The sequence below is a fragment of the Cucumis melo genome, chromosome 1 (genome assembly GCF_025177605.1).
Source record: "Cucumis melo cultivar AY chromosome 1, USDA_Cmelo_AY_1.0, whole genome shotgun sequence".
Lineage (NCBI taxonomy): Eukaryota > Viridiplantae > Streptophyta > Magnoliopsida > Cucurbitales > Cucurbitaceae > Cucumis > Cucumis melo.
Window position 1 is genome coordinate 37,301,452 of NC_066857.1, and position 12,590 is coordinate 37,314,041.

At 32.3% G+C, this 12,590-nt stretch overlaps 1 protein-coding gene and 1 long non-coding RNA gene across 16 annotated transcripts; one reads left to right on the forward strand and one right to left on the reverse strand.

The window, feature by feature from the left end:
• Window positions 1-1,351: 1,351 nt before the first annotated feature.
• Window positions 1,352-5,900, forward strand: LOC103500675 (uncharacterized). 13 transcript variants are annotated; one of them, XR_007824783.1, is made up of 10 exons: window positions 1,352-1,618; window positions 1,855-1,914; window positions 2,081-2,169; window positions 2,823-3,016; window positions 4,009-4,087; window positions 4,166-4,310; window positions 4,553-4,642; window positions 4,806-4,880; window positions 5,115-5,292; window positions 5,715-5,900. It is a non-coding gene; the product is annotated as an uncharacterized LOC103500675 (long non-coding RNA). The 13 variants fall into 13 exon arrangements; XR_007824779.1 differs by having other exon boundaries at window positions 4,166-4,642; XR_007824778.1 differs by having other exon boundaries at window positions 4,553-4,880.
• Window positions 5,901-9,184: 3,284 nt separating this feature from the next.
• On the reverse strand, window positions 9,185-12,387 carry LOC103500676 (uncharacterized). 3 transcript variants are annotated; one of them, XM_008464056.3, is made up of 5 exons: window positions 11,893-12,387; window positions 10,675-11,593; window positions 10,027-10,122; window positions 9,719-9,855; window positions 9,185-9,633 (listed from the first exon to the last, which is right to left on the reverse strand). In XM_008464056.3, the coding sequence occupies exons 1-5, from the start codon at window positions 12,117-12,119 to the stop codon at window positions 9,456-9,458; spliced, it is 1,557 nt and encodes a 518-aa protein (XP_008462278.2). In that variant the 5' UTR covers window positions 12,120-12,387; the 3' UTR covers window positions 9,185-9,455. The 3 variants fall into 3 exon arrangements, with proteins under 3 accessions (XP_008462278.2, XP_050947571.1, XP_008462279.2); XM_051091614.1 differs by having other exon boundaries at window positions 9,788-9,855; window positions 11,893-12,284; XM_008464057.3 differs by having other exon boundaries at window positions 10,675-11,609; window positions 11,893-12,284.
• Between the last annotated feature and the right edge of the window lie 203 nt (window positions 12,388-12,590).

Sequence of the window (12,590 nt, forward strand, 5' to 3'; positions counted from 1 at the left end):
GAAAAGAGAGAAAAAAAAAAGTCCTATTGGGTATTGAATATTGGATATTTTATTTATTCCGATATTACCCCTGCCCGTAAAATTAAGATTTGAAAGAAGAAAAAGGGTAGCACGTGTTTGGCGAGTTGGGTGGGATGTTGCTTTGCTTTGCTTATTCAACGCACAGCTTAATTAGGTCTTCCTCTCTTACCTATCATGATTCACGTGCACTTCTCTCTCCACTCACGTGCACCTCTCCTTAATTATCGTTAGTTCGTAGTTTGTACCTTTTCAATTTAGGGGGGGCTCTCTTCTTCTAATTCTCGAGAGTGTTTTAAGGTAAAAAAGTGAATTATTATAGTTTGATTAGAGTAATTTGTATTTAAAATGTGATTATTTTAGTTTAGATTATAATAGCATGCGTTTAGTGTGTAGATTCTTTTAGTTTGATAAGAAAATAGTAAACGTCGTATCAAATAATAAAGAAAAATGATGAATGTCAAATAGTAAATAACTGTAGTTAATTTGATTATTGTAGCAAAAGGTGGTTATTATAGTTAATTTATGGTGCCAATTTACATATTAATTAATGTCCTACGAATTTCTCTTAATACTCAAATGTTGTAGGGTCAAACGTGTTGTCACGTAAGATCAGTCGAGATACTCGTAAACTGACATAAACATTAATAAATATATATATAAAATGTACATTATAAACCTTGTTTTTTCTTTTCAAAAAATTGCAACTTTAACTTCAAAACTATAACTATATCGATTTAAACTATGAACTTTTATACACGTATCAATTGGGTTAAAATAAATGTAAAAATCACCAAACCTACACTTTTGTCTAGGAGAGGTTTGCGATTTCAACACATATCTACACCTAACATTTTGAGAAAGATTTGATATGTATTTTTAAAAGTTCAAGAACCATATTCAAATAGTAGTGAAAAACTTAAAAAAGTTATCAAACTTAAATAATATTCATAGGATGAAAGATTATTCTGTTGAGCTAAGCATTTTTATTTTCTTATGTGCAGTGGTGGCATTTTGAGAGGTTGTAAATTTACCAACATGAAGGTGAAGCAAATTGTGGAAAGGTCTAATCGCCATCAACACAACATTCACTACAAGAAATTGGGTCTATTATGACAGTTCATTTATCCAAAATTAAAAGGAAATTAGAAAAAACTGTCATAAAAGATTAAAATGCGCGTTTTTGGCGGGAAAAAGCGGAATTTTTCGGATTTGAAGAATTTATGACAGTTAAAAACTGTCATAAATCTATGACAAATTTTAACTGTCATTAAATATAAATCATAACATATATTATTAATTATATATTTTCTTATCTCCTTTCTCTCTGCATCTCCACGAAAGGGCTCCAAAAACCCCAATCTCAATCCTCTTCATCTCCACCTCTTTTGACTGGCCACACTTCTCATCGACAACTCGTCCTAGCTTCCCCCAAATGCCTCTTTTCATTTTTATCACATTTTGTTTTTACGTTCACGCCCCCCACCCTCCATTCGTGCATCTTGAGTTTTGGGAGATCGGCTTGCGGAAGACGCACTGCTTGAACGGTGTCTAATTGGCAAGTGCTTGAACGAGCTCGCAGTCGCTTTCACTTCTTGAGGTACTATTCTAACTTTTCTCCCAATTTTTCGCTTTCTTTTTTGGTTCCATCGCCAGAAGTTCACTACTGATCTCCTCTTTCCTCACCGACGACTCTCAGGTTTGTATTTCCTTGCCGATGATCCAAATTCATCTTTGATCTCAATTGATTGCACATTTCTTTTCTTCTTATCCAACTGACGATTCGCTAATTGACTAAATTTGTGGATTATTGCCTTGTTCGATTACTTTTTGGAGATATCTTGACGTAGAGGAGATTGTGGCCGCGACTACTATTCCGATAACTTATTGGTTGAGGTATATACTTTCTGCATGACTAATGTTGATTCTTCTTCTTCTTTTCTTTTCCTTCTTCTTTTTATTTTATTTTACTATGTGTTATGAAACAGATCAATTTTCTAACTTTCTTTTTTATGTAACTTCCTCGGTCTCCCCCTCTTCTTCTTCCCTACTTCCGCTGCAGAACCCGTCATACCACCCGCTTCCGGTGATAGAGATGCCATCTCTTGTCTTGGATTATTTGATCCAGCCACCGCCTCAATCCCATTTCTGGTATCCCCTTGTCCTCCTGTTATGAATATTTGTGTACTTGTCTGTAATTAAAACAAAACCCAATTTGTTTTTCCAATCTCAATTCACCAAAGAATAAGAGGGGAGAAAATTTTGACAAATAAATAAATAAGCAATTTAAAAAGAGAAGAAATTAAAAGGTTCCATTCCATCGATGGGGGATTTAGATTTGACCTCCAAAGTGAAAATACAAATATCGAAACTGTTCTACTAAGCTCTGGTTTGTGGTTTGATGGCAGAGATATCAGAATTTAAGACCAAAAAACAGATTTTTTTTTTTCTTTTTCTTGTTTATTTTCTACAATTTTGTATATAACTTTCTTTTTCTTTACTTATTCTTGGAAAATCTTTTTTGCTAAGCTAATTCTGACTCTCCAAATTCCAATTTAAGATATATAAAATAATTTTTTTTTTCAGTTTTTAATTAGACTGTTAATAATGGTTCAACTATGCTTACATAGGGCATTAAAGAGCATTTTCAGTTGTATGCCTACATATGTTATTTTAAGTTTCATCAGTTGTATCTTTATTACTTCAAAATGGTCAATTGATCACTCTTTCATAAATTCAGTTCTTAAAGTGGCATCATTGGTTTGTATCTTGTATAACTTTGTTTATTATTCATTTGATGGTAGATGATAGGAGGGATGATCCTTTGGGTCTCCTATCAAATTAATGGACCTACGAGAGGGTTGGTTTATGAAGTTACTGTTGATTATTCGTAACTATGTTTCCTACGCAATGGTTCATCATGAAGTGCTAAGAATTCAAGAAAACAAAGTGGAGTCGTTGACTTGGGAGGATTGGGAAGTTTTTAAAGGATTACCAGGTATAAAGTTTTTGTTCAATAATTAAAACTTTTTTTCACAATTATCTATCAAAATTATAGAGCAACCTGCTTAATTAAGAAATAGGAAATGACTTTGTTGATGAGTATTACTGATATACTTCCTGTATATGAACCTTTGCTTGTGTGCTTTCTGAATAGTTGCAATCAAGTACAATTAAATTTGTTGTTATTGGCTTCTGTTGATGAAACAATATGAATAGAACCCTCATCCTCTCGAAGTGTTTTCCTCTTTTCTCCTACCCTCAAACCTTAACCTTCATCTGATTGGTTTCTTATGCGATTTTTGTTTAGAATTAAGCATCATCATCTGGTTTCATCTTTCTCAAATTTTGTTTTCTTTGGGTAAAAGATCAACTTTCATTGAAAAAAAAAGGAATTTTTCCATGTCTTGGCAAAAAAGACTACAATGGGTTTAGCTTTCCCCTTGGTCTTACAGCTTCTTTAGGACAGCTAATCTCACGGAATATTATGCCCAACTTTATAACGTTTGAATGTTTACAAAACTCGTAGAATCAATTCTTTGTCTGTAGAAATATGAAAATGGAATGTATGTCCTCCAATTGTCTGATCTTTCTGATGGCATTACTAGATGATTTGTGTTATGGGTTTTATTCAATACATGGGAAAAAACTCAGAGATCTGGCCCCTTTATTAGGATGGGGGAAAACTCACTTTCTTGGGGTTAAAATAAGCAGAAAGGAGGTTAAGGGGAAACTCAATAATTTGCTGGCAAGAGGGTGTTTGATAGAATGCTGCAATGATATATGAATATGTAATGTCTTCAAAACTCATTTGTTTACTTCAAGGATCTCTGTTTCTTTTAACAATTTTAGTGAAGAATCTAATAATGGAGGTAACTTATTGGTTGGGGTATGTATTTGATGTCTCTAGTAAGATCAAACTCAAACCATATGCAAGCTATTTTTCAATGCTAGATGATGAGCCTTTTGTTGTTGTTTGATGTGTTACAGTTTCAACTTGAAGTGGCTAGTAATGAATGAAAGTTTCATCGATACTTTTTGTGCAAAGAAAGTTGATTTGACTCTCAAGGTTAACGATCTCTTATTTATTTTCTATCTATTGCTGTTTTGGTTTAATGCTAATCATACAATTGTTGGTTCAATATAGTGGGCCATCAAAACATGTTCTTGCTTATGCTGACTAGTTAAGAGAAGATCCCTGATTTTTGGATATCCTAGTTCAAGTTTCTCCAACAATAGATGGCCATGCATTTTGAAAATTGATGTTGGGTTATAAGCCCTCACTTGTACAAGTAAGCAAAATAACTTTCTTCATGGTTGAGCCATTTGGAAATTATCAAGATCAAAGCTTCTTGTTGGTGCTCATTTCAAAATCATTTTTACGACCCTTTTTAAGTTATTTGTAGCAATTTGAGGTCTTTATTGTAGCTTCTTGGACTATTTTCCCATATTTCTGTTCTTTTCTTCTGCTTTGTTCCTTTGTTAGGTTCTGTTTTCATTGTTTCTTTTTTCTTTTTATCTCTTCTTTCTTCAGATAAAACATGAAAAGTTGATACAGTACGCACTTGCCTTCGTAGTTTTTGCTTGATAATTGAGAAACAACTTCAATTGCTGTAGAAGTTAGGTTATAAGATTCATTTCTCTTCTACTTTCATTGGAGAAGCCTTTTGTTTCTTTTTCTATCTTCTAGCTCTACCCATACTTTAGTACTCCAAGTAGTAATTTTTAATTTATGCTCCAGGTTGAACTCAACCAAGTGATGAGTATATTTATAATTTATTTTGTAGGTTGAACTCAACCAAACGTGCCATTTGTAGTTTCCAAGGTTGCGAGTCGTTTTTTTAAGTAAGATTAATTGTTATGTAAGTGACGTCTGTGAGTTTGCCAATTTTATTTTGAATTCTTGAATTGTTTACTTATTTTTTAGGAGAATTCTTGAATTGGTTCTCTAGTAGTTTCTCAGGATAGAAATGGTTTATTTGAGAATTCAAATCATACACTTTAGGTCGGGTATCGACTTTTCAAATAGATTTAGGTTCTTGGGAAATAACTAATGAAAGATTAACATGACTATAACAGCTTCTCTTTTGTAATAGGACTGAAAATTTGGTTTCGAGCTAGTTCTTCCTGCTCCACTGTTGCCAAATGTGGGGATGATGAAGAGAATCAAGTGGTTCCAATGTCGCCACCACCTCCAGTTTCGAGCTAGTTCTTCCTGCTCTCCATTGTTTCTTCTTCTTTGAATGATTTTAACTAGATCTTAAGAAATCTGAGGTAATGAGTAAATGTTTTCGCATTAATTATTATATTTAACTTGTCTTTAAATCTTATGAATGATAGTATACCTTTCTATGTTAATTTGTTTATGGTGTATGGGGTTATAGAGATTATGATGATGAAGGAAAAATTTTCAAAATGGTTGCTTGTTGAAGATATGTCAAGCCATGGAAATAGTATTAACTTTTTAACTTTAAGATAGTCATAATTATTCTTGCAATAAGGAGTGATGTTAAATAAAATATGAGTTGCTAAATTTCAACACCTATTATAGAAAAGAATAATTTATTGCCAAGCTTAGAAGTTACTATTGTTGAAGTGTGTATGTGTTGTGTTGTTGAAATGAATGTGTATTGTGTTGTTGAAGTGAATGTGCTGTATTATTGAATTAATTTTGTTTTCTTTTATTTTCTTACTAGGTTTTGCCCGATTCCATTGGAGCAGCGAAACCATATTTGTGGCAATTCATTGATGTATAGGCATTTTTGTAGGTTTGGTAGGAAAATTTCCGGTTTAAATGTACTTATTTAAATAGCTAGCTTGTTCGTAACAAACCATATATGTATCAACACTTAAAGCGATATTATAAAGTGTATGTTTCTTTATATCAAAGCGTTCACTGTTTTTTTCCATATGTGATTGTATTGGTCTGTGTAATGGTAGGGCAACATGAAAAACAGGATTCAATAAAAAAATAGTGCAAGCAAAACAGTGACTAAAAACAAAATTAAGACATTTAAATGTAAAAAAAAAATTGTCATAAAAAAAGTTTTATTGACAGTTAATTAATGTCGTGGAAACTGAAATGATGACAGTTAATAAGTGTCATAAAAGATAAATAATGACATTTAATATCTGTCATACAATATTAACAATGATAGTTATTCGTTATCATAAAATGTAAACAATGACAATTATCCGATGTCATAAAATATAAACAATGATAGTTATTAACTGTAATCGAAAATAAATAATGACAGTTATAATCTGTCATAAGATATTGAATTCATGATTTTTATTCTATGTCATAAAAAACCACATTTCGTGACAGTTTTGGGGAACTGTCATAAAATACTTTCTATGACTTCCGCATCAATGACTGCAAAAAACTGTCACGAAAGCTTTTAATGACAGCATTTAACTGTCATCGTAGGCCCTTTTTCTACTAGTGATTATTGGTATGCCATAAAGTGGATTTTTCAAGGAGGTGGGGTCTTCATCCTCTAAAATTAGGGTTTTGATCGAGGATCTTTTTCTTTCGTTGACGTTAATTCTACTTCTTTTTTTTTTTTTTTGGAGGAGGAGAGCTAATCTCTACTCACATTGTTCTCGTTTTAGCATCCTCCCACTACTGCTATTTGATTCGGCAATATATCTTCGAAAATGAAACAATATTCTCCTCATCGTCTTGGATACGAAGAGGGAATACTATGATTTTTTCTTAATTTATCATTTCATTCTCTTGTCAACCTTAAAAACATGACTAATTTTTTATTTTTCAATACCGAACTTTACCTTTTGTTCGAAATCCAAACGAGTGTTAAAAACATTGCTTACTCTAAAAGTATATGCATAAAACCTAATTTTGAGTTACATTCCAACATATATTTTATTGGCATTTTTCCCTAACAAATATATGATTCCGTTATTGAGTAACTTCGATGTATATATGTTTAATAACATGAGAGCGAGAACTTGAAAATTAAATCATAAAGAAACAATGTCTTATTCAAGTAGAAAACTAGATTTTAATGGACTTTATGGAAAATATATATACAAAACAATAAACACAAGTGAAAAAGTAAAAAAAAAAAAGAGAGAGAGAGAGAGAGAGAAAAAAAAAGACAACACATAGACCACACGAAGATACATGTAAATGATTTACTGTAACGATCACCACACAAATTTTCGCACATGTATCATATGATATAGTAATTAAATAAGGATAATAGGAAATACAACCGTCTATATGCATCCCTTGTCACTACTCATACAAAAATATATCCTCATCAAATATGCATAAAAATAACTTTTTTTTTAATCTAAAGTATTTTTCTAGTGAAGTGATTGAATCTCCAAAGTACAACATCAATAAATTATTGCTAATTAATGAACCAACTCATTGAAATTTCATAAAAACCAACTAATGTCTTGATAAAACAAACCAATTTAATTTAATTTAAATTTGTTGTTGTTTTGTTTATACTTTTTAATTTAATTAGGCATTAGACCAAAAAAGAAAAAAGAAAAAGTGGCAGCTATTAATTGTTTATTTAAAAAGAGAAAAGCAAAAATAATAAAGAAAAGGAGTAATTAGTAAATGCATAAGGGAAGTTGCGTAAAGGGAATGAATGATATGCACTTAAGAAATAAACTCTCTCATTTCAATGAAATAAAATGTTTTAAATTCCTTTATATTTCCATCTCACCCAATTGCAAAACATCTTTCAACTTCTCTACAAACCCTTCCATCAATTGAACTGTTTGTTCTGTTTCTTGTCTGAAGTTTTAAAAAACGAAATTTTCATCTCTATTTATTCGAGGTCCCGAGGAAGCATTTCAATTAAGAAATTATATATACTACCCCTATTCAGTTTTATGTCTTTTACGTCAAAACTTAAAGAAGAAAATGACACGCGATCTTCTAAATTTGACTTAAGTTGAAAGTACTTCCTACGAAGTAATAATAACATGGTGTTATGGACTTTACATTTTTCTTTTAAAATTTTTTCTCTTATTGGGATGAGATTTCTTTGATTATAAGTTTGGCACTTAAACTGATTTGAACCAAAACCCATCCTATAGAGTAATAATTTCCTCATTTTTGGCTAATTTGTCAAAGTTCAATTTCACCTACAACACATCTAATTTAAAATAAACGTTGATTAAAACACTTTTTTCTACAAGTGTAATTTAGAATAGATGTTGATTAAAACTCCTATGTTGTTAAATTCTATATAATATATAAATAGTCAACAAAGATTGAACCTATTCCTTTTAAGTTCTTTATTGAAATTAAAAACATTTTAATCAAATCGCTATTTTGACAACCTACCGAGTGTCAAAGAAACTAGTAAAAAATTAATCACTAGATAGGTGAACACCATTTACTGAAACTATATCTCTCTTTATAAGATTAGATAAACCCGTGATGGTTAACGACCTTTTAGTGAACACCAAACAAAGAAAAATGGACTATTTTCAAATGAACCTAAATATTTATAAATTTAATAAAATTTCAGAATCTATTAGTAATAGGTACAAATAGATTTGGACGGAAGTCTATTTTTCTATTAAATATCTATTAGGTTGTGAAATTTTGACAGAAGTCTATTTCTCTATTAAATATCTATTAGATTGTGAAATTTTGCCATGTTTATAAATATTTCCAGCAATATTATAATTTGATATAATTTCCTTAATAAAGGAAAAGAAAAAACCTCAAATTCCCAATACCTTCTATTGAATAATATTATAAGAAAAGAAGAAACTTTATTAGCAAAGCAAATCCAATTGAGAAGGCTTGAAAGGATCAAATGTTTTCTTAAACTATAATTCCATTGGTTATTATTTGGTGAAGGAAATTGAAAGGTATGATAATGTCTATTTTTAGAGAAACAATAATTCTAATATTTTTGAAAAAGACCCAACAGCCAATAATGGACGAGATATTCTAAGGAGGAAAAGAGTTCTAAAAAAATCATCAACAAATAAAATATTAATATTTTGACCCAAAATATAATAGACTCAATAAGCTCCCCTTGAAAATTTTTTTTCAAAGAAATATATAGAGGAAGATATTCTACAAATATAGAATGATGTATCTATGTCTTAATATTGGAAGATTTTGGCAAGTGGAGAGAGTATTAAATATCAAAATCAGGCACAGTTACAAGAAGGATTATTTTGAAACAAATGATAAAAACTACATGAGAGGAAAATATTTAAAAAAACCTACAATACTTCTCTAGTCTACTATTACATCAGGCTATTAAGATTTAAGAACAACCCAAAAAAGCAAAACTGAAATAGCTGTTTTTCCTTTTCATAGTATTTTCTTCCATGGAAATTATAAACTACCAGATTTTCCCAGCTAATAACAAAGTAAATGAACTTATGGCTATTTATGATATCAAAAAGTAGAACCTGTAATTCCAATTTTATTCTGTTTTATCTTCTTCTAAATCACCAGCTGGATTGTCGCTTCCACGCAGTGGTTTAATGTCTGGTACGCTCCGAACGTCCTTTGAAGGCGAGGAAATAGGAGATGGTCTTATGAGTGTTAAATTTGTATCATCCTTGTCGAAGTCTTCGTGTGCATCTTCGGAGTATGCATACCTGAGGTAGATAGAGGATGACACAATGTGCAAGAGTGAGAGGGAGCGGGGAAGAGAAAGTGAGAAAGTGTAGAAACATAACATACCGCATTGAATTTTGAGAGGGGGCCCAGAGAGCACAAATGACACACAATAGAGAAAATGATAAGACTTGCCAGAAGGCAGGGATGATCCATGCATTTTGCCACTGCTCATTGTAAATGTCATTTGATTTGAAATAAAGCTGCAAGATTAACATTGGAAGAAATTGCAGTAAGCAACAACTGATGAGAGTTTGGGACAAAATCATAAAAATGCATAAATTGATCATTTCTTTCCAAAACCTATGCCCACATGGTCCATGTCTAAACGTGTTTTAATGATAATAATAAACAAATCTTCATGCACAAATTACCTCATAGCACATCCAACCCACAGAAACAATAACAGTTACCGCCAATGCATTTGTGAATTTTCTGTAAATGTCCAATTTAGATGACAATCTTCTAGCCTGTGACATTAGCAATAATGAAGAAAAGCCAATCAGCAGAAGTTATAACACAAAAAATCCCGAAACAAAGGAAATAAATAAAAGGTTAAAATGCCATTTTGGACCCCAAAATTTGAAGTTGGTTCAATTTTAGCCCCCACACTTTCAATTGTTCAATTAGTCCCATATTTTTACTAATTTTCAATAAATCTTAAATTTAGTCTCTCAAAGTTAATTTTTACCACAATTGATTAAATAATAACGAATAAAATTTTTTCGGGAAGGATATACAATAGGTGAATTGTGCATATAGTAAAATTTATTGTAAAAGTACTAGAGATAACAATTTTTTTTCCTTTCTAAATAAATGTTTCAATTGGAAGCTCAAATTAAAAGACCGTGTTTTCCCTGGTACTCTACTTACTTACTCCACCGAATTATAATTTGATTAAAAGAAGATAATTTTCTCAACATTCTTCAGAAAATAACTTGCCAGGAGACAATCAATCTTAAATTCAAACAGAGAAAATAAACAGGACAGAAAAAAAAAATTGTTACGAACATATCAGATACCTGAAGCTTGCTTAAAGTTGCGGAGAGGGAGGTAAATATCCAAAGAATGAAGAAAGCATCCAAGATTGCCACAGGTAGTACCAAGAAAAGTCTTGCTTTTCCTGAAAGATCACTTACAGCACCCACATTCTCAACCAATTCCAGAACTTCAGATGCCAGAAAGAAGGTTAATCCAAGCATGAGAACCTTTGACGTCAGTCCACCTAGAGTAGGTCTAACAACACCATAACCCATTGAAACCATCAAAAGGATCAGACGTGCAATTGTACGTTTAACAACTCCAAAGGTGACAGCCCACATAGTAATCCCTGTTGGTCTTATCCCAGTCTGGTTGAATTCAGCATACTCAAAATACCACATAGCCATCTCAAACATCCCCAATGTAATAACAACCGTAATGCAGTTCTGCAATGGAAAAACTTCTTTCCAGAATCTTGCATACTGTGAGAACCAAAAGATTCCAAGCAACACATAAGCAAAAGACATATACAAATAAAACTTCATTAGAGGCGCCATTCTGCCTGGTAAGTATCCAGAAGGGTTTTTCCATATAGTTTTCCCTTCCACAACCACATTCTGTAGCTTTGGATCACAATGGATGAAATACAAATTGTACATCCCTGTTTTAGTAATATGAATTGATTTTGTCTCCAGGGTTGCAACTTGCTCATCTGTGTTGAAGGACACTCCATAAACTTGAGGCCAACCAGAATTCTTCGAGGACGGCCGGTAAATAACATCTCCTTCTGAACAAACACCTAGTTTAGCAAGATCTACGGTACAGCAAATTGCCCTTTGGCCACCATAGGCCGACCCTCCAACCATCTCTCTATCTTCCACCTCAAAAACAATCGCATGCAATGGTCCCGAGCTGAAGTTTGAAAACTCCTCGGGTCTCCGAAATGTAATTTTTTCGAAGCTGGTTTGACAGTACACTATAGAATAAGGTAACTATCACAACAAAGACAAAATATAAACCCTAACAAGCAACAAGTTATGAAGCTAACATTAAAAAACCAAATGATAATGATAGCAAGCAAATCACATTTATCACACATTACAAAATCCATACATATCACCCAAAATGGAAACCAAAATTACACTAAATTGCAAAACAATCCAACCCCAGCACACTAAACAGTCACTCAACAAAAAACCCAATTCCCAAATAACTCATAAATTCCAACATTCATCGAAATATCAACAAAAAACACATACCGAATATAGGATTCGCGATTGGAAGAAGAATCCACATCGCCATCATTACGGTCAACTAAGGAGGAGCGAATTCCCTCGCTACCCCCATGAACGACAAACGCATTGCCTTTGTTAATGAATTTCTCAGAAGAATAGTGATGAACTGAGGCGTGAATGCAAAGGGAAGAAACACATAGTACTAGAGTGAAGGAAAGCAGTAACTGACTAAAAACAAAAGAAAAAGACATGGATTAACAGCCGGAGATTCCAAGGAACGGAGCTTGGAACCCTAAATCGGAAGAAAGAAGAAAGATTGGCAGCAACAACGAGATTGGATCTGCCAAATTCTTGTTCGATTGTACGAAGGAGACCGAAAGAGAGAGCCAGATCTGTGTGTGTAAGAAAGTTTAAAAGCTTAGAGTGTAATTTTTCTTTATTTCATCGATGAGAGTCAAATTTCGGAAGAGACACGTGGGGTCGTCGTGGCCGTTGATTGATTCTTCTTATGGTTTTTAAGCCGTTGGATTTAGTAAGGAATTTGTTAGTTTCGTTGTCGGTGTGTGACAATAAATAATGATTAAATTGGGAATCTGCCAAATTACTATAAGAAGTTTCTTTCTTTTGATTAAATGAGACATTGTAAAGTTGAATAATTTAATTCTTATCCTCATTTTTCTCGAAAGAAAAATAATAGAGATTTATTCTTGTCGTTCTATTTT

Bases quoted from the DNA above. Each gene is read 5' to 3' on its own strand.
- LOC103500676 (XM_008464056.3), bottom strand. From the start codon at position 12,119: ATGTCTTTTTCTTTTGTTTTTAGTCAGTTACTGCTTTCCTTCACTCTA. The intron at 11,594-11,892 runs GTATGTGTTTTT...CTGTCAAACCAG, and splicing joins AATCGCGAATCCTATATTCG to CTTCGAAAAAATTACATTTC. The intron at 9,634-9,718 runs GTATGTTATGTT...TATCTACCTCAG, and splicing joins CCCTCTCAAAATTCAATGCG to GTATGCATACTCCGAAGATG.